We start from the raw sequence: 22,299 nt of genomic DNA on the forward strand, positions 1-22,299 counted from the left end.
TTCTTGAGGAGGTTTTCTTTTGGTTTATTTTAGGGTTTTTTGTGAAAGGTTCAGAAGAACAGTGTCCTTATAGGATGTAGATAAAGCAATGTATTTTTCCAAAAGCGTTTAGTCTCCAAGCGTATCAGACAACGCTGTCTAAGCCTGGCTATTATGTGGCAGCCATAATAAGGTATTTCAATAACAGAAAAAGTTCTGTTTCTTCTCTTCAGAGATCAGTTTTAGGAAGTGTGCGGACACAACAATTTTACCAAAAAAGTACAAAACTGGTTTCGTGTTCAAGAAGTAATGCAGACGCTGTAAAGTCAAAGTCATTATGCAGTGTTGCCAGGGAGCTTTTTTGCTCCTACTAGGGTTGGATAGATTGGGACAAATGAAGGATTCTTCAAGACAGACAACTTAATTTGACAAAAAAGGATGTTGTTTTTTTCTCAACCGTAGATTAGTGTTGGAATACATCACTGCACTGCTCTGTTGAATACTTATGAATGGATCGCATTTACATCTTCAGCTGCCATTTGAACCTCCAACCCAACAGAACAGAAAGCCTTTTAAAAAGATTTTTTTCAATGCTAGTATACAAGTGGCTTTCAGATTTGCGTTGGAGGATTGATTTAAAACTAAATATTAGCCTTCTAATTCAGGACTATATAGTTTGTACTAAAGTGACAGTACAGTGATTTAACCCATACTGCTCACAGCTTCAGGGCATTTATGTGTAATTCTTTGCTATCTAGCTGAATTATTTTCTTGCACAGATACACATAATTATTTATGTTTAAATGCATACTGCAATTCTGTTGTTTTTTTTCAACTTCAGTATGAGAAATTTAAAATCTCTTTTTAGGCCTTAAATTCTAAACAAGTGAAACACATAGACAAGAAAACAGTAAATAGGGGCTGTTGTGGCTTCCGATGTTCTTGCCATTCCCAACTATGAAGTTGCAAGCTTACAAAGCAAGAGATTCGTTCTTCACCATAGGGAAATTTTTAGCTTTATCATTGGTTGTTCTTAATTCAGAAGTTAGCTGCTTCTTGAGTGTTAAATAGTTCTGAGCATTTTCACTCCTAAATTGTAAACCTCCTGTATACCTACATTCATTCAGCTCTATCCTGAGAATCCTCAGTAGCAAGGTCCTTTTTGTTCACTTGAACATGACTTAGCAGTGTTTCAGTGGCCTGTCTCATTCGACGACAAAGTTGAGGCATGTGTCTGAGAGAAGGAGTTTATGCCACAGCTAAGAAACAAAAGCAAAAAGTGCTTACCTGATAACATGCCAGTTCCACAGCATCATTCTCTTCCCACTGAGCAGTGTGGGCAGCAGTTTGTACCTGTTCAGGCCCAGTGAATACACTGCATTTACCTGGATTATGATTATGCTTGTGTGGCAGGAGTTCTTGCTCTGTTGCTTCCTTCTTTAAGCTGTCTTTTTGGTAGAATCCCAGTTAATAAATGTATAAAATTGCTCCTTTCACTCTTTCTGGGTATAAAATTTTGGTTGCACCCATTCTAGAGAGATTGCAATTAGGGCTTTAAGCAAAGTTTCTTTTTTTAATACACTAACATTTGAAATTCTACAAAAAAAGATGTGCTCTTAGATATTTCACTGAAGTGAAGTCCATGTGATCCAGAGATCCAGAGTTGATTAGATTTCAATCTGAGGTAGGTGGTCAGAATGCCAATGGTCAGAAGTAGTGGCTATGGTAGTTTGTATTCAGGGTACTTAGCACAGGCTTCAGACAGTAACTGACTTAGCCCTTCATAATGTAGAAGAGCAGGAAGAGAAAGCAATACTGTGGGTTTTGTGGTTTCTTTTAGGTAATTTCTGCCCCCCTTCTCAAGAAAAATAAGTGCTTTTGGAGAAAGACAAAAACCACAGTTAATTAGCTTTAATGGAGGTACCAGTAGGTGGTGCCACTGATACTACAGTGTCGCCGCTTCTGGGCACTAATTTTTGTCTCCCCGTGAGAGAGGGAACGGATTCTATCTCTGCCAATTTCGTAGTAATTGACCCAAGGCTTTTCCTTATAATATTTCACCTATTTATAAATACCCAGTCTTAGTATACTTCCACATGAAGAAATCCTTTGTGTTGTTCTGTGAGGGAACAACAAGAAAGTGCTCCAAGACTTTAATTTTCCCCCAGGTATGTTCGGTTTACAGAGATGAAATTATTAGCTCTCAGCAGGCAGGTACTTGTTCAGACCAGAATAAAGCTTCCTGCTATTTGTCTTAAAAGAGATGCCATGTAGACATCTCTTCAATTAGAATAGAACCCCTCAATTCAGCCAAAGTCCTTTTTCAGTTTAGCTTTTGTATGTGTGTGTGAAGTAATGAGACTTGCACTTCTCTGAGAGTTAATGGCTAAATGCTTAATAACACCATAGTAATTTGCTGTAGCTAGTCATCCTTGACTGTGTGTTCCAACAAGCTTGAAAAATGTAAATACTGCTTCAGTTATTGATTAACAAGAGAGAATAAAAACTGTTAAATAGGTAACCAGGATACCTACAATGTTTCACCAGGAGCTTTATGTGTTATCAGGAGGCTGCTTAGCTGTGCCTCTTTCAGGTAGTATATTCTGATGCTTCTAATCCACAGTTGCAGTAATTATCCCTCTTTCTGTGAGTGGATATTAAAGATCTTGGAAATGTGCTGTAGTAACATAGGAGTAGAAAGGAGAGGGAAGGCAGTCTTGTGTGCTTTTTTGGGGGGGGGTTTGTCTCGATGCTTTTCCAGTTTTACTTTGTGCCAGGGCAATCTTTATGTATTGACTGTGCTTTTAGATTTTTTTTTTTTTTTTTTTTTTTTTCCCCAGCAGAATCTTTTGGGCTTTTCTTTTCTTCCCTGCCCCCCGCCCCCCAAGCAGTAGGGAAAACCTTAATCCTTCATAAAGTATAAACTCAAGATCCTTTTTTCCCTTACAGGCAATTTGTCACTTGAAGCATGAAAATTTAAGATGTTTATCTCCACTTAAAACATTAGGCTTGTTCTACAGTTCATCTGCTTGTTCTACAGTTCATCTGTTTACAGCATTAACTTACATTCTGAAAATAAACTAGAAATACTTTCTTCAGTTTGTTAAATGATATTATGAGACCTCAGAGTGCAGTTGGTTTATCTGCATTTAAAAATGATACACGCACATTTACATGAACCAGCTGTGTTATACTCTGTGTCCTCTTACATGATGCCACAAACGAGGTTTAAGGGCATTTATCCCATTTTTACAACCAGATAGTCTTTGACAGAAAGAAACAAAGTACAAATTAAGGAAAACACAAACGGCCCTCCAAAATTCCCTATGATACTACGAAACATATGATACTGTGAAATGGGTATGAAGGCCATGTAATCAAGGAAAGAGAAAAGAAAATAAGGGAAGTTCTAAAGAAAATTTTGAAATATTACCGTTTGTGAGAGTACTTAACTAAGTTTTGGGGAAAAGGGTTGCCATATCACATCTGCTGAGCTTTGTTTTATGTAATAACTGTTACATTCATTTAGATGTTCATTGCCTTAAAAATAAAGATGTTCTTACCTTCCTGGTTATGTCTGCTGCTACTCAAGACCAAAACAAAATTGCAATAACAAATGGAGTTGTCTGTAAGAATTTTTCATTTTGTGTATTGAGAGGGATCTGAATTTTTTTAATATCTGGTAATTTCTTAAAGGTCAAATTCCATAGTTAAGATGGCGTTTGGCATTTCACCTAAGGCAGTAGTTTTGAAAGGAAATTAACTGTGAAGGATTCCAGTAGGATGTGGTAGTATACCTTCTTGTATTGCTACTTTTAAATGATATTGCAATCTGAAGTGTAAGCCTGTAAAATTGCATGTACATAGTTCTGTCATTATATACGCATTCATTAATTTCACAAGTAAAATGGTACCCATACTTGTAGACATAAATACATTTTTGTCTATAAAATAGTTGTCTATTATCTCCTTTGTTTGCAGGTTGGATTTGCTACCCTTTTATGCAAGACTGGTTGCCACATTGCATCCCTGTATGTCTGATGTAGCAGAGGATCTTTGTTCCATGCTGAAAGGGGATTTCAGATTTCATGTATGTTTTGCTGATTTAGTTTTTGGCATTCAAATTAACCACTCTGATATTAGTCATTCTTTGGGGAATAAAATAACATTTGATATTATGTAGATGCTAATTCTTAAATTCAGTAGATATTTTTCTGTCATCTGAGCAGATTTGTTTTAGAATACTAATCTGTGCATTTAAAAATAATTTTTTTAAATTTACCATATATGTCTGCATATATATTAAAATTAACTGTACAACAGTTACAATAAGTTGCAAAAATTAGAAATTGTGCTTCAACTGTGTTTTCTATAAAGTAATAACTTGTATTTAAAATGAGAACTGACTTACTCTAACAACATGTTCCCCACTACAAGGTTACTGTTGTAATACAGTGGTTACTATTGTAGTGTAGTGCTTAATTCAAATTATTTTTTTACAATTTTCATCAACCAAAATTTTCTGTTCCTCACAAATGTATTTTTCAGTGTTGTTTCTTTCACTTTGTTCTAAGTTTTGTAATCAAATTAGTTATGGTGCACAGTGATGATTCCTTCACTGGTTTTTGAGTTTTATGATGCAGATGTCAATTTTTTCCTAATATTGACATTAAAAATGTGTATGAATTGCTCAGACTTAAGTAACTCTTAACTATCTGAAGTTAACTGTTTGTTCTCAGAATAAGCTATTTCTGTTGGGGAGAAATGCAATTTTATATGTTTAGACAGGTATAAACTTGTACTTTGTTACTAAAATTATGCTGGATGTCAGTAATTTTAAAAGAAGAAAGAATCAAAAAAGTCTGCACTTTATTAAACCTGACTTGAAAAAGTTGTCAGTTTTCCTTAGGGACTATAAAAGTGGTCCTATTCATATAGAGACTACCTATTGATTCTAAAAAGATAGATTTTTTTTGATCAGTATAGAATATTGATTCTAAAAATTATAGGTTAAGTATTCTAACCCCTACTTCACTGTGGCAAAGTGGGGGTGCCCAGGTTGATGTGTGCCTATAACTGTACGTATGCTAGGGGACTTAGGTTTTTTTGTGGGTTTTGTGGGGATGGGGACAGAAATTCAAAAGCTTCTGAAGAAACAAGGTTGTAGAGAGACTTTTAGGAAACCCAGTGATAGGTGAAGGTAGAGAATAAGGAACCAAACAAATATCAAACACTGCTGAATTCCCAGGCTTATTACTCACAATTTGGGTCAAAGTAATTTATAAGAGGTAGGTATTTTTGAGTGCCTAAAATCGAATCCTTTTTTTTTTTTAGGTAAGAAAAAAGGACCAGATCAACATTGAAACAAAGAATAAAACTGTGAGATTTATTGGTGAGCTTACCAAGTTTAAGATGTTCTCCAAAAATGATACTCTCCACTGTTTAAAGGTTAGTGTTGTGATAGTCCTGTACTGCTGTGTATGCTGATAATGTATCCCCATCCTAGTCCCCTTCATATATCTATTGCTGATGTTATCCACTAATTTATTGCATATGAAGTTTTAAACCCTGATGTCTGTTGCTGCTGTGTAGAAGGAGACTTCTATAGCTGTTGTAGAAGTTGGAATGTTTTAATTTTTCTAATGGTAGGTATATATTAAAATAAACTTCCACCTTCGGACATAACCAAATTGCTAATAATTTTCTTTGTGAAGTGATGGTACACATTGCTACTTATTCATTTGCTATACACTGCAAAACTTTAATAGTGTTCATTTCAATTAATGTTTTTACACAGCAAATAACAGTAAGCTGAATTATTAAAAAATTATACCCATCATTTTTCTCTCATCTATAAAATACTGTGACATGCAAAGCTCTTAATTTTTAGTTATTGTTTAACTTAAACAGTAAAGTTAAATTAGATGTGCTCTGAGGTTATTGTGTCCTTGTGCAGTATTATTTGGTGGCTTTCCAGTCTAGCAGCAGGAATTTTAAAGAAGGTAATATTGAGTTGGAAGGGGTATGGGAGAGATTATAATGTTTGCTTTAATATTGTAGTCTTTTTATGCTAGGTTTAGGAAGCATCCTGTTTTTCATGTTTCTGGAGCCTGAATTTGGGGTCTAGACTGTTCTTATAGTACTTTCTTAATGAGATTAATGTTTTTAATTTTGTTAATATCTGATCAGTGAAATCAATTTGCATTTTTGTCTTAAGAATGTGGAATACCACAGTAGTGTAAAGTCTGGTAGATAGAACTTACTGTTTTCTGCAGTTGAAAGGGATGTTTAACATGCTGTGCTTTTATATAAATGTATACCAGATGCTTCTGTCAGACTTTTCTCATCACCATATTGAAATGGCATGTACTCTGCTGGAAACCTGTGGAAGATTCCTCTTCAGATCACCAGAATCTCACTTAAGAACCAGTGTTCTTCTGGTAAGAGAAAATTTGTTTTATGGGGGAGGGTGTCGTGCACTGAATGAAACCAATTACGACTTTTTATTTTCTGGCTTTGTGATGTGGTCTGACCATAACGATAATTGTGACTAACATACAATGTTCAAGCGCTAGTAAGTGAAAACTTTCATTAAGTTTTTATCGAGTGCTCAGGGAGGATCAAGTTCTTGATTCTTTAATAAAAACAGAGATGAATATGGGAGGACAATGAATCAGTTTTCCTGAAATCTTGCCTCCTCATTGTAGAATGAGGTTGAGGTGGACTGGTGTTACATATATTCAAGTCGGAGGCTGCCTTGGCACTGTCAGCCTTTGTTTGTAGATCTGTGGACTTGTATCATCTTGTTATTTATAGCCTGTCCAGTGTTGTCTCAGCTCTGAGATTGCACCTCCTGTGAGAATAGCTTTCTGAAAGTATTCTGGAGAACTCCAGTTGATCTGTAAATCTGTTCATGACTTAAAAGAACGTGTAAATAAAGAACTAAATATCTGAAGCAAAAAGCTATTGCTTTTGAACTACAAACAATAGAGAGATAGGGCAAAACCAGAGGATGAGGTTGAAAGAATATAGTTGCTGTACCCGCACATGCCTGAGATACTATTTGAAGGGAAAAATTGTCATGAATGGGACCAGAGATGATATTTCAACTGGAGGTGAAGACAGTTATGAAAGAGGTGGTTTCTGTGACCTGCATAATGATCTGGGGTTCTAAATTTGAAGAAAAAGATTATGAAGACCCTAGAGGAAGGGGTTTTGGAAATAGAGATTGGTAATTAAGGTAAGAGTAGAATCGGTATCCCTAAGTCCTAGATAAGTATTGGCAAAGATAACAAGGATTAGCTTTGGGTCTTTTAGTGTATGAATTTGAGCCCTGAATGATATGTTTACTGTCTTGAGAGAAAATCCTAAACCTCTTTGTCCAGGACAAGAGACTGAGTCTTGGTTGAAGAAGTCCTTCAAAGATAGATACTAGCATTAAATTAAAAGCAGAGTAAGCAGATACAGACCAACTAATAGACCATGTTGTTGTATTAGAAGGAAGAATACAGATGTGTATCTGTAGTAAAGTAGTCTCTGTGTTTGGGGGAGAAAGTGGACATAGTTTGCCCTTCTGGTTTAAGTGGAATGTGTTTCTTGGGACACAGCTCTTAAGCTGTGAAATATCACTGTCTCTACTGTGTTTATCTCCTTTCTTATCAAAGCACAGACTTACACTTGACAGGTCTTTCTCTTGCCTCTATACCCTCCCTTCTTATGCTCTAGAGTTAATGGAGAAGCAGTTGTTGCGTGCTTGGATATATTGTTGTACAATTTCTTTTTCACAAAATGCTCTTCCTTTCTGAACCTCTTTGAATGTCATAGCATTTGTTGTGGTGGTGTAGTCACAAGAGGGAAGAGATGGACAAATTAACTGCAAGTTCTTGGCTCATGCTTTTTGTTGTAGTGTACTTTGTGTCTTGAAAGGTTTGAATGTCTCAATTTTCTAAAGGTTTGCTAGCTGATGTGTTTTATTGTTAAATATCTTCCTTTCCATAATCAAGTATTTTTCCCCTGAAAACACTGTTCCATTATCTGTAAAAGACACTTTACTCATTGCTACCATTTTTATGTAGTTAATAAAAAGTTTAGAAATCAGGAAAAATTAAGTACCTTTACCAGAGCTGCTTTTTGTAACTGACTGCTTTCCGTCTTATGCACTACAGAAATGCTGATTGTTAGCTGTATTGCTGAAATCTGCTGGATGAATGCTAAATATGACTTAACTATGAAGTGTAAGACAAACCACAAACAGTCTTTCAATAACTGAGGCTTAAAGACACAGAAGATTTCAGATAAATAGTCTATTCTTTGGTAATTGAGGAACCAGGAGAAGATAGAGACAGCAAATAATGTGGAATATCTATCGATTAAAAAGTAAAATAGGCTAAATAGATTTATATTCTACAACCATCTTAATAGCTGCATCTTCTAATGTTGCCCTATAGAAACGATAGAGATTAATTTTGATTTAAATAATATTGTACAAATTGGATCATACTCTTACGGTACCAGTTAGTATGAACTGTAGAAAAGATTTCTCCCAAAGCAAGCTAATTAGGATCTTGTGATAAAAATCGAAGTAAATGTAAAGCTGATGTTATCAATGATTCTTATGGCTATAATTAAGGCCTGATGATCTTCTAAATAATTATCGGTCTTAATCTTTACTGCTGATGATATATTATGTGGTAAGATGCCAAACAGGCTGTATGTCTCCTATTAAAAACAACATTGCTTTGTCCTGGTGTGGGAGAAAGTCATAGTTAAGAATAGACTTTAAAAGTAATTAAGGGAAAAATAATTATTAAGTACTAAAGTACTCTGACAGAGTGCCACAAAGTTAGCAGCACTTAGTGACTTACTCCAGAGAGACATTTGATGATCACGTTCGGGTTTTGTAGAACTACTGTCATGTTTTGCAAATTATTTAAAGATCTTCTTTTATCAGGACAATGTTTCTGTTAATCATTCTTCTTGGCAAGTCTTTCAAGTTCAATGTCCTTTATGTAATTTAGAATATCAATATAAAACTAACTTGGCTTTAGGATTGGTCTGTTGGTAAATGGATTATTTGAATTGGTGATTTGGAAGGAAGATCAGCATTATCTTGATCTATGTTTTTGTAATGTAATCATGTTAAAATGTCAAATTCTTGTGTTAGACTGTTGTCATGTTAAAAGAATATTGGAAGTTTTGGTATTAAAAGCCTCCTAATGCATTTTTAATCCTATAAATTAGACAATCGTGTCAAATTGTCTTTTTAAGCTTTAGGGCAAGACCACTTGTAATTACATAGAACTTAAGCTACACGGTGGCTCATTTCTCAGGGTGACTCCTTTTATAGATGGAGTTGAAGCTGTGTGAGAACGTTGTTTGTATAGAGAGAGGCTGTGACAAAGTAATTGTAATTAGAATGAGACTGTTATAACACTATAACTTCCAAGAAATGTAAAATTTTGATTTTTGAACTGTTGGAACAGGTAGCAGGGCAGAGCAGTGTAGGTAGTGAAGGGAAGGAGGACCTGAACAGTTTCAGTATCTTAATACAGTCTGATAATTTCAATATCAGTCATGCTGAAATGCTTTTCTAAATTGGACTTTTCCTGCTGCTTAGGTTTTACTTGGTGACTTCTCTCTTTTTTCTTTTTTCTTTTTTTTTTTTTTTGGTGCGGCTTTGCAAAAATTCTATTTCTTGTAATGCAAATTGGTGTTATCGGGTTTTGTGGGGCACACAACTGCTAACCAGAGGAGCACCTGCTAATTCTCACCAGATTTTCTTTTGAAATGCATCTGCAATATATGTTATGTGCAAAGACGTTTTGTAACTCACCAAGAAAAAAAGAACCAAACCCTTCTACTGTTGTAACTTGGACATTTTAATGTTGTTTGTGTCCTCTTTATCAAAGGAAAAACAGAAACCTAATCTTCAAATGTCATGCTTTACCTTTGTAGTTCTTCATTTTAGCCTAGTAAAATGAAGACTTAAAGAAGTTAACTAGCTGTAAGTGCTTTAGACTACAGGTCTCTAGTTTATTTTTTTTCTTCTGGAATGGGTCAAGGTTTTTGTTATTGTAGGCAGTGTATTGCAATGGTTTCTCTTTCCTTCCTGTCCATCTAACTTGATGCCTTAAATGAAAAAGGATTGAAACACATGCAGTTGCTTAAAATGGTGATGACTTTTTAAGTAGAGATTAAGACTAATACCATCCACTTGAAGTTAGAATACATACTTGTGATTTACATATTACAGTGATTTTGAGACTTGGGGTAGTGCCTATTGTCTCTTCTGGGAAGAAACACTTTAATTATAACCTATTATTTACAGTATAATGTGCAACTTGTTTTAACAAGAAAATGTAAAAATTATGTAGTTTTTGGTTTCTTTAAATGTTATTTGCAAGCCCTTCTGCCATTTTCTTTATGTTTTACTTTGCCCCACTTCATTTTTCAGTTTATAGTAAAACATGATAAATGTCATTAGGGTAGCAAAGAGTATTTTCTCCCAATACATCTAGAAAAGGTGAAAAATTTACAAAGGTAATATTAACATATGACATGGTAAGCTTTTGGAGCTTTCTACTGTAAATGGTTTTTCCCTACATAAAACAATTCATGTACTCAGTTGTTAAAAGTGCTGTGCATCTGTTAAGCACCTGTGGGTAAACTTGCTACTACTTGACAGAAATTTCCTATTTGGAAAAGAACAGTCGCATTTAGGGAATCAAAGGGGAGGCCATTTGTGTCATGGAAAAGGTTAAAAATGAAACTCCTTAGGGCTGGTGTCAGATTGAGACCTTGCTGGCAATACATACCTATGGTCTAGGAGGAAGATTATGTGATTTTGTTGGGTTTACACAAAACTACTCTTCCTATTGAATTAGCAGCTGAAACTCAAGGTTGAGGACCTGTTTTGAGTATGTTCACCAACGATCAATAAACTTTAAACTCTTTTCATTAGCTTACTGGACACCATGAATGTATATACTAACATTTGTGTGCAGTGATAAAACAGTACTTACAGGTTAGTTTTGTTTATCTGTGTGATGCTGTTAATTACTGTGTAGTCAACCTCTACTAAATGATAGTCTAAACCAGTGCAGTTTCTTTTTCTGTTGAACCACCTTAGAGTGGTTTAGAATATATAGGATCATATGAGGTACATAAAAAATTAATGCAACTTATAGAATTACATATATACATAAAAATACACATATGCATATAAAAATATTTTATAATGGAATTAAGCTCATCCTTATCTTTAACTGTAAAAATCAGCAGCTTAGAACTGCTACTTTAGTTCTTGTACAGAATTTTTAGATACAAGAAACTTTTAAAACCCACAAAATAAATCTTAAAGTACATATACAAAATGAAGTATGGAAAAAAGAGTGTTTTCCATGAGGAAAATTAGGACAATCCTGACAATTAAGCACAGTAATTGGTGTTGATGTAGTAACCTTTAAGTTCTCTGGTTTTTCCTGAAATACTATTTTATGGTAGGTACTGTTTTTCTTGCAGTCTATTCTGCTTGGGTAAACAGCAACAGTGGAGCATGGAGTAAGGAAAATGCCATTACCTAAACCATTGAAAATTCATGTGAAACCATCAACATAAACTCTCTGGAGTTGCATACTGATGTAAAAAGTGAATTGCCACTCTTCTGATGATTCACTATGCTTGTGTCAAGACATCAGTATTTCAGCTACTTTAGTTAAATAAAATCATGTTTTGAAGAGAGTGTCTAATAACCTTATTAACCATTTATCTAAACAGTAACATTTAAGCTTCAAGTTAAACTTTAAATACTTTTCTGAAACCTTTTTCGCCACAGGTGAACCATTATAAAAATAGGGATTGTGAAGAAAAATGGCCTTGGAAATAGCAACACAGAACCATATATATGCTTTGTCCTTTCTTTTTTCTACCCAAGCTTTTAACTTACTTTTCTGCAACCTTTCATATATCCTTTATCCCAAACCTAACTGTAAAAGCCTTTGGCATGAAAAAGTGGTGTGTCAACATCTTCAACTGATCATTTGCATTTATTTCCAGGAACAAATGATGAGGAAAAAACAAGCAATGCATCTTGATGCACGCTACGTTACAATGGTAGAAAATGCCTATTACTACTGTAATCCCCCTCCAGCTGAAAAAACTGTGAAGAAAAAACGTCCTCCTCTGCAGGAATATATTCGTAAGCTTCTTTACAAGGATCTTTCCAAGGTCACCACAGAGAAGGTAAATCCTTTTGAAATCATTAATGCAGATTTTACTGGAAGTGATGTAGTACTAACTTTTGAAGGGTTTTGGAAGGGTTATAATTTTTTTTTAATTCCAAGGAAGGGAGATCATTTTTATATCCCTGATTGTTAAGATAGTTTCATTTATTTTATTGTAATGCATAGAAGTTCCAGTCATGGACCTGCATTCTCCACAGCATTAAGTGCTGAACAAATAGAGAATGAAATGAGAACCCTTGTGCTGAGTATCTTGTGTTCAGAATAAGAGACAAAAGACTACAGTTAAATACAGACTGTAAGAGCAAGGAAATTATGGAACAGATTTGGACAGCTCGATTAGTACCTAGAGAACAGCAGTTGGGTTACATATGTGAAGTTTTCCATAGTAGCTACTGCAGATCTGGAGGATGCTAGAAAAAGAGAATGAGGTTGCTTACAGGGATTTCATCCCAACCCTGAGAGACAGGAGATCACAGCAAGTGTCTTGATATTTTGCCTGCTCAAATATTAAGCTTGTCTTAAAATTTGGTTTAGGTCCTGAGACAGATGCGCAAGCTGCCTTGGCAGGATGCAGAAGTAAAAGACTATGTTATATGCTGTATGATCAACATCTGGAATGTGAAATATAATAGTATTCATTGTGTAGCCAACCTCTTAGCAGGTTTGGTCCTTTACCAGGAAGATGTCGGAATTCATGTTGTGGATGGAGTGCTAGAGGATATTCGTCTAGGAATGGAGGTAAAATCCAGCATTCTTATCAATCTATACTCATCTACTTATGTTGAAAAGAAAACAGTAAAATAATCTTGCTTAAAGAAAGGAATCCTTGGATTCTGGATTTTTGCCTGATGACTTTTCTACCTTGGTTGTTTGCTTTATGTAGGTTTATTTAAATTAAAAAAAACAACACTCCCACCCCAAAAAAAACAAACCCAAAATCCAACAAGCTGCAAAGGTTACTAGGACAGTTGTTTTGCACCCCTTAAGGGTATACAGTTTATTCTTTCACAGTGTATTTGGATTCATGTAACTTCAAGTAACTTCGGAGACTAGTCCATATTTTGATAGATTTTATAATCACAGGAATCCTCTGGACAGTGAAAAAATCGTCATAGATTTAAGACAGAGTGTATACTGAATGTATTTGAACTTTCTAATAACTACTGGTTGACCAGCTTTCATAACTACTTTTTAATGTTTAATTTTGTATGTAGCCATAAATAACCATCTTATTATAACAAGTTCTATCAACTTCTTCATACTGCTTTTTTTAAAAAAAAAACAAACCCAAACAACAAACCTTTTACAAAGATTCTATTGTGTCTGCATGATAAAGTGAATTTTTTGTTCTTTTTTTTTTTTTGACACAGGTTAACCAGCCAAAGTTTAACCAACGGCGGATCAGCAGTGCCAAGTTTTTGGGGGAGCTTTACAATTATCGAATGGTGGAATCAGCTGTAATATTTCGAACTCTGTATTCTTTTACATCATTTGGTGTGAACCCTGACGGTAGTCCTAGTCCACTGGACCCTCCAGAGCATCTCTTCAGAATCAGACTAGTTTGTACTATCCTTGATACCTGTGGGCAGTATTTTGACAGAGGATCCAGCAAACGAAAACTTGATTGCTTCCTTGTATATTTTCAGGTATTCTAAACTAAATTTTATATAGTTCTGTAGATTTCTTTAATGAGCTAATGTAAGTCAGTCTGTTACAATTTCTATAGCACCATAATTTTTCAAATCCTCTCTGTCTGATAAGTTTTATTTTAAGGTGACATGTATGTTCTGTTACACGTAGATCTTACTGTTCCAACAAACTTGAAGAACACTGGGGTAGCAGTTGATTCACTGAAGGGCTTAAGTTCCATCCTTCAGGGGGTCTCAGCAAGTGGAAAAATGAACTGACAAGTCTTGTGAATTCCCACAAAAATAAGTATCAAGTCTTCCAGTTAGGTTGTAATAGTTCCATGCAACAGTGTCAGCAGCTTGGCAGGAGTAGAGCTGGGACTCCTGGGCTGTGTGAACATGACCTTTAAGTTCTGCACCATTAGGGTGATGAAGGCCAACAGCATACAACATACACTAGCAAAGGGTCTAGCCAGTGGATTGAGGAAAGTGAATTTTTTTTTTTTTTACCCTTCCCTTCTGTTTGACCTGTGAGGCCACATCTGGAGCACTGTTTCCAGTTCAGAGCTCCCTTGTAGATGAGAGGATAGACGTCAGCAAACTGAGTCCAGTGGAGCGTCACCAAAATGATCAGGAGGCTCTCAGTCCTCAGATTGTGGGTTTGCTCAGCTCAGAGAAGAGAATGCTAATTAGGTTGCTGTCCTCAGCTAACAGTGTGTGTACAGAAGAAGTCATCAGATACTTCTCAGGCATGCATGGTGAAAGGATGAGAAGTAATGGTCACAAGTTGCAGCAGGGAAAGTTCCAACTCAATACATGTAACAGGGGAAAAGATTCTGTAATGCGAGTGTGTAAACACTGGCATGGGTTCCTCAGAAAATGGGGAACATGGAGTTCATGTTAAACCTCTTTGTACTTAATTTCTTTTTCTACTTCTCTCTCTAAATTATACTAATACAAGGATATTAAATAACAAAAATTAAGGTGACAGTGACGTATTTCAGACCTTCAGGATGTGTATCCTTCGTCTGTATATGAGATGTAAAATGGTGTTTTGATGTACGATACAGTTCTATTCTTAAACCCATAATAAACTTGTCAGTGAAGAAGTCATAATATTTTTGTTACACCTTATAATTTCATCAAGCATACCTTTTGACCATGTCACCTTTTAAGTAAAGGTTCTGATACTTAATTTTCGGGTGCAATTTTTGCAACAACTTTGTTCTCAGATTCTACTGTTGGGTTCACTTATCAGCATTTATTTTTTACAATTTTATTGTAAGGGATATGTGTTAATTTGTTATAAAGCAAATTGGATAAGTCACTTCATGCTACCTAGCTGCAGTTTTAAAACTTTTTGTGATGTTCCCCCCCTTCTCCCTATAATATGCCTGTGGGGGAATTAATTTTCTTTAAAATACTTGGAGGAAAGAACTGAAAGCTGGCGGATTGTTAAGTGCTTATCTCAGAAAGAATCTACCCTTTCTTTTCAGTGCTTTTTTGCTCAGTCTTCATACTTCTAACAGTCATTATGATGAAAGGGGCATGTTCTTCATGTTTGTGATATCCAATGTTATCAAACAATGTTTAGTGATATAAAAATATCGAATAGTTGCATGAAATAGGAGAATAGTTATATATTTTTGCATTTTCTCCTGTACAAGCATGGCTAGGCATTACAAACTTTGTACATTAAATAGCTTGTAAGTGCAAGTGTTCATATAATTTATTTGACTATTTTGTATTCTAGCGTTATGTTTGGTGGAAAAAAAGTCTGGATGTTTGGACAAAAGACCACCCGTTTCCTATAGACATAGACTATATGATCAGTGATACACTGGAACTGCTGAGACCAAAGATAAAGCTCTGCAATTCTCTGGAAGAAGCTATCAGACAGGTGCAAGATTTGGAACGAGAATTCTTAATAAAACTAGGTAAGAAAATGTGCAAGGGAAATGAAGTGGTTTTGGCAATTGCTGTATTTCTTAAAATTATGTTTTGGATGATGATGATGGGTAACTGTTGTTATTCTCCTGGTATGATCTTTTTATTCTTAAGATAGAATTTGTAACTTCTTTGCATTTTTTGATCTCCATAGAGATCATATAGAATCTCCATAACTCTAAAGGGATTGAGTGTTTAAAAAAAAGTCAATATGAATACTATTAATATAGTAGTATTTGCAGAGGGGGAGTGTATGTGTGTATATATATATCTTTTTTTTAGTATATGAAGTAGTGTGGTGCAAATGATGAGAAAGACAACTATGAATTTAATCAGAAAAACTTAGGAAGCACGCTCTACTACAAAAAGCAAGGAGTATACACTCAATTACTTCAGCCTGTTGGTTGGTAAGCACTGATGGAAACCAGCTTGGTCATTTTGGTAGGTTGGTTGCTTCCAGCTCTGTTCTTTCCCCAGTTCTGGATTTGACTAAAGTTGCTGTCAAAGTAAGCATTAATGCAAGACTACAATAAAAGAGAGAACATGTTTTGCTTTTAAAATGCTGTCAGGTACTTTGAGCCTTACACTTCCTTTGGAATAATTTTGAATGGGCTTTACATTTCAGTAGAGGCCAGAGGATGATTTCCTTTCCATGAATTAGAGGTTTGATTGGATTATTAAATGATTTTTTTCTTCTTAAAAATTCATCCATTGGCTAGATTGTGTGCTAGCTTGTAGTTACTGCTAAGGTTACAGTGATCTATCTTTATAAATCTTGCTGTGTTAAAAATCCAGTTAATTTCAGGAGACAAATGTTGGGCTTGCAGCACAGCTCAGTTGACAAAATACTGATTAGTGTATATCTGAAACTACTATCATCATATTAACTTTTAAGCCTTCTGGTCTTACTAATTATTGGGTACTACTGTGCTCATTTCTCATTAGAGTTGTTTTCTAATCTTCCATTTTTATTTGAAGACAAACTTGTTTATGAAAAGCTTTTATATGCAAATTTTACACTTAAAGTGTTAATTAGAGCCTTAATAGCACTTAATCTAGTTAGACAAATTTAGTTTTTAAGAATAATCCTTTAATCCAGTAGGATGAGTGTGTGTAATTACCAGGTAAAACGTTGCAACTTCTGGTTTAGGAGGAATTTTTTTTTTTTTAATATTCGTTTAGTTGATGTGCCTTAAAACTACCTGTGTAGTAACCAAAATGCAGATAAAAATTTCCTTATGGTATGATCTAAATTACTAGCTTTAATGCTCTCAAAATTATAACCAAGAAGTAATTTACAGCTACTTACATAAACTGTAATATTCTTTTGAAAGATATTCAACACTTGCAAATCATAAGAACTTCTGTTCTCTGAATCACCACCACTACAGCAGTTGGATTTGGTGTGGTTAAGGGGGAGATAGGTGGTCACTGCAAGCAAGGGTTGGAGAATATTTTATTGTGTTTGTTCTGGCACAAGCAAAGCCCATCAACAGTACAGCCTTTACTGTAAGGGCGTTGTGTCATTTTTTCCCTGCCCAAGTGTGTTGCTTTTCTTGATACTGATATTATTTACTTGCTAGTAAACATCAGCATAGGGTGGTGGGATAGTTCCTGGTTCTCCTATTAGGACTGTTTGAAGGTGGACTCAGGAAGGCTGTCACCTGCCTTTCTGATCTTTGAAGGCTATATGCATGATAGGTGCAAGCATGTCTGAAGGAAAGGAGTCTTTTATTTTTACTAGAGCAAAAGCTCTAGAAAAATTGCAGTTCTTGATTAATTTGTCCCTATAGTTCCTCAGCCCATGGACAATAACGCTGAGAAGGTATTGTGCTAAAGACCACGATGTGCTTTGCTGTTTGTGAGTCTGAAGTGTAATTCTAGGCAGGACAGTGGGGTGGCTTGTTGCCTGCAGCCCTTGCATTGGGGACTGACTGTTGGTTCCTGGGCCGCTCTGGTGATTTCTGTACCAGTGAGAATATAGCGTGATTCAACTCTTGCATAATTACAGAGCAGCACATATTTTGAAGAGCATAGTATTTGCCAATAGGGGGAAAAAGATGCTTTGAAACCTCTGGAGTATGAAGGAGGAAGTGTGTGTGTGTGCGCGTGTGTTCACACAGAACTGAAATCCTCAATAACTACCATGCAGTCATATATACCCTTCATTTTATTTCTGAGTTTTGTCTAATTTAAACATGGCTCTAAATATTCGATTCCTCACAAAGATCAACTTTAGGATCTTGGTCAGATTTTTGTAGAGACCTGATTGTGTGTGTCTGCTTATTGCATCTCTTAAAGGCATCTGGAGGTGGAGGGGAAAAAAAAAAAAAAATCTGGTATGCCCCAAACCACTTGTATATTCAGAATCTAGACTTCTCCTTAAGAATTGTGTACTGCTGCATTCGTTCTTTGCATGTGGCAGAAAACAAACAAGGAGTGCCACGAGCACAGAACTGACATGTTCATTTGCTGTCCGAAAAACTACACTAACAGCCAACCCTAAGTGTGGTTGGTATAATGTCAAAATATGAATGACTAACTGCATAGTAACTGTGTTGACTCCTTAGTAAAAGCTTTGAAAAATGGCTAGCTTAGATCTGCTATGTTGCAGAAGGCTGGCGACAGCATTGCTTTCTGCTAGCTCAAAGCACAGTCCTCTGAAGAATTAAGTTGCTTTGTAAATTAATGAAAAAAATTAAAAGAATGTATGAGAACAATAGCGTGTGCTGGAAGTTTGTTCTTTTTTGAATTGGATGACTTAATTTTTGCAATAGCTGTTCTCTAAAAACAGATCTTAATTTTTTTCCTGAATCAGAACCATGCTTAATTCTTAAATATTTTCTCTGAAAACAATTCTGATGGAAATCTATATCTAAGACTAAGTTGGACTTTGAAGCACTGACAGAAGCTAAAACTTACTTTTCACTGCTGTGGGAATGGTATAGGTAAGGGTATTACATGGAAGGATACCTTACTGCAAGAAAGCAGAGGTTTAGGGAGCTACGCTTGATAACTTACACACAGAGTAAACTAAAATGTTGTGAGGGATAGAGGTGACAAGCAGGTCAGTAAGGAAAGCTGCAAGATGAACTAAAACACAGCAGAACAACTGTCAGTCCTATTTACAGGTGAGATGAGCACACTAGATAATACTTTTGGAAGAGACTCTGATTTCCTGAAGACTTCATATAGGCACCTACAGCCTCATAGGTTCAAGTGCAGCCTTGGAGCATTAGAAAAGAGTCAGAAAGCCTTATTACAGGCTGAGAAAATAGTTGTTTCAAAACTGTTAATTGACAGTAGTGTGAAGTACTGGAACTAAGACTGCAGGGGATTGATGTCTTCTGGGTTCTGCTGGTTTTGTAGAGCATCTGTAATTTAGTGCTTGTATTTCAGTGCACCTGTCAGTAAGGTTGCACGTTTAGTTTGAGGATATTTTGAAGCAGTTGGCACAATGCAGCTTCTCGATTGCTGTTCTGTGGGAGATTTTAAACATTCTCCATAATGTTTTCCTCCTTTTCTGGCAGGGAGATTTTTACCCTTTATGAGTAAGGTAACCATATAGAAAATGTTTCATTCAGAAGTTGAATATTATGACCCATTGGAAGTTTTAGTGTTTAGTAACAGTGGACTTTTGGTGGTTATAGGTGTCCTGATGTTCTAATTCTGCTCTAGTTCCTTGTTGTAATTCCTTCTCTTTTTCCAAATTTCAGGAATTATGTATGACAAAGATTCCAAAGATTCCATTACAGAAGGAGAGAATCTAGAAGAAGATGAAGAGGAGGAGGAAGGTGGAGCAGAGACAGAGGAACAATCTGGAAATGAAAGTGAAGTAAATGAGCCAGAAGAAGAGGTGAACATAATCATTTACCTTGCCTTGCATAAAAATATTGATTATTCATTACTTTCTGAAGCCCTTCTATGTCACAGAGTTAGCAGGTGAAATGTGGGTATGCACAACCCAGTCAGTACTCTGAGGATATTTCCATCCCAGGTTTGTATATATGGAAAACTGAATACAGAGTGTCTGAGGTGTATTCCAGGGAAATTATGGCAGAAACTTGAACCTGACAGCTTTACTCAGGGTATATGCTGCTTCTCAACAAAAAGATGCCTTCGGTTTTTTGGCATGAAAACACTTTTATATAATTTTCTTTATCTGTTGTAGAAGCAAATGTATTGACTAGATGTCAGAGCAGTCGTGTAGGAAAAATAACAGGTGTTCTGAATATGCCTGTATAATATGAATAAATAAAAGATTTATGGAGCATAACCTTCCTTGTTTACTGTGCCAATAATATTTTGAATCAGAAATGGTGGAGCCAATAAAAAAGATGTGTACATAGAAATTCTACCTTGTCACTATGACACAGCAAAGTTGACATGGTAATGGTAGTGTTATGAGAAAATGAGTTCATCAAGGAAATAAAAAACACTTTTTCTCCTTGTGCTTGCTTTGGTTTACTAGTAAGTTTTCTTTCAGTCTGTGCTTCTCAGCATTAAAGTTCCTGAAGTTTGGCAGGGTTTGTACTTTTACCCACAAATGAATAATATTAGAGTCATAATCTGTTGGGGAGTGGGGAAGGGACCTCTGGAGGTCATCTTGTCTCTTGCTCAAAGCAGGGTCACCTACAGCAGGTTACCTGAGGCAGTGTTTTGCATCAAGTTTTGAATATCTCCAAAGATGGAGTCTCCACAACCTTTCTGGGTAATATGTTCCAGTGTTTAAACACCATCACGGTAAAGAAGGTTTTTTAATCTTATGTTTAAATGAAATTTTTCAACTTGTGTCCGTGGCCTCTGGGTCTGTCACTGGACACCACTGAGAAGAGTCTGACTCCCTCTTCCATGCTCCTTCCCTTCAGGCATTACACACATTGAGAAGACATTCCCACACCCTGAACCTTCTGTTCCCCAGACTAATCAAACCAGCTCTCTCGGCCTCTCCTGTGACAGGTGCTCCAGTCCCTTTATCTTCATTGCCTGTTGCTGGACTCACCCCAATATGTCCATATGTGTCTTGGACTGGCGAACCCAGAGCTGGGCACAGCACTTCAGATGTGTCTTGCCTGTGCTGAGCAGGCAGGAAGGATCGCCTCCTTTGACCTGTCGACAACACTTTTCCCTGGTGCAGCCCAGGATGCAGTCAGCTGCCTTGGCAAGGCTGCATTGCTGGTCCTTGCTCAGTTTGTTGTCCACCAGGACCCCAGGTCCTTCTCTGCTGAGCTGCTTTCCAGATGGGCAGCCTGTACTAGTGAAGGGGGTTATTGCTCCTCAGGTGCTGGACTTTCATTTCCCTTCCTTGAACTTTCTGAGTTCTTGTCAATCCATTCCTCTGGCTTGTTGAGTTCCCTCTGAGTGACAGCACAACCATCTGGTGTATCAGCCACTACTCCTAGTTTTCTGCTGTACTTTTATGAAAATGTCAGATAAAGCAGAGTGAGTTCAGACTGAAACATTAAATACAAAACATAAGAATCAGGGTCGACATAGCACTTAGAGATATGGTGTAGTTGGGAACTGTCAGTGCTAGGTTAACAGTTGGACTAGATGATCTTCAAGGTCCTTTCCAGCTGAGATGGTTCTGTGATTCTGTGAAACAGATTTACTAAGCCTGAACTGAATGAAACGGGTTTGGATGGGGAGAGGGTAAGAAAGGTGTAGAAAATGTGTATGAGAAATCAGATGCAAGCGGTCTTTATTTTAAAATAGTCAGAAGTCATTTGTTGAATATTTCAGGAGGGGTCTGACAATGAGGAAGAAGAAGGTGAAGAGGAGGAGGAAGAAAACACAGATTATCTTACAGACTCCAATAAGGAAAATGAAACCGATGAGGAGAATACAGTATGTATTGTAGCTTTAGATAAGTGAATTGACTTTTGCATCTTTGGTTTTCTTTACTGAATGTTTTTTGTCAATGCTGCTCATAATATATCTGGGAGGACATACCAGGAACACTCCCTGCTATTCTTTCAAATATATTTGAGAGCTTTATTACCTTCTGAAAATATTTATGCTGTCAACTTTACTACAACATGCTTTCACAGGACTTTACACTTTCACAGGTAGCTAGACTGGAAAAGATTGCGTAAATGATGGTTTTTGCAATGCCAGCAATGGTAGCAAACTGATATGATACAACAAGGTAAACTAGTTACACTCCACTAGATCTTAAAACTGAAAAGATGACAAACCAGGAAGTGCAGAATTCCTAAACTATGAATTTGGGATTGGCAGACTATAAGATCTGTAGCAAAAGAACCCGTTCAGCTGAGCCTGAATTGCGGTTACATAGTAAGGAAAGTAATGATCACTACAGAACAATGTGTTGGGGTACTGACTTTAAACGTTTTTGGCATGTTGTACTTTCCAAATACTGAAGGATTGTGTTTGTCTTGAAAAGACCATCTAACTTTATGGACTTAATGGAAAAATTAGTTAAATTAGGTGTGGTAGGGATACGGACTTTTTTGTATTGTTGCTGTATCTAGACTGTGTAC

At 36.2% G+C, this 22,299-nt stretch overlaps 1 protein-coding gene across 8 annotated transcripts in view; it reads left to right on the top strand.

Moving 5' to 3' along the window:
- Positions 1-22,299, top strand: part of UPF2 (UPF2 regulator of nonsense mediated mRNA decay) — a 65,906-nt gene that overhangs the window by 24,888 nt on the left and 18,719 nt on the right. For 7 of the 8 annotated variants that reach the window (XM_074828012.1, XM_074828008.1, XM_074828013.1 and 4 more), the window contains 9 exons: positions 3,961-4,069; positions 5,314-5,427; positions 6,303-6,419; positions 12,034-12,219; positions 12,756-12,959; positions 13,592-13,867; positions 15,603-15,786; positions 19,513-19,652; positions 21,539-21,643. In XM_074828012.1, the coding sequence (XP_074684113.1) occupies positions 3,961-4,069; positions 5,314-5,427; positions 6,303-6,419; positions 12,034-12,219; positions 12,756-12,959; positions 13,592-13,867; positions 15,603-15,786; positions 19,513-19,652; positions 21,539-21,643 (1,435 nt within the window). Of the gene's footprint in view, positions 1-3,960; positions 4,070-5,313; positions 5,428-6,302; positions 6,420-12,033; positions 12,220-12,755; positions 12,960-13,591; positions 13,868-15,602; positions 15,787-19,512; positions 19,653-20,422; positions 21,517-21,538; positions 21,644-22,299 lie in introns of those variants that run through there. The other variant, XM_074828014.1, reaches the window with a different exon arrangement.

The sequence above is a fragment of the Strix aluco genome, chromosome 5 (assembly GCF_031877795.1).
Source record: "Strix aluco isolate bStrAlu1 chromosome 5, bStrAlu1.hap1, whole genome shotgun sequence".
NCBI classification, from domain to species: Eukaryota; Metazoa; Chordata; class Aves; order Strigiformes; family Strigidae; genus Strix; species Strix aluco.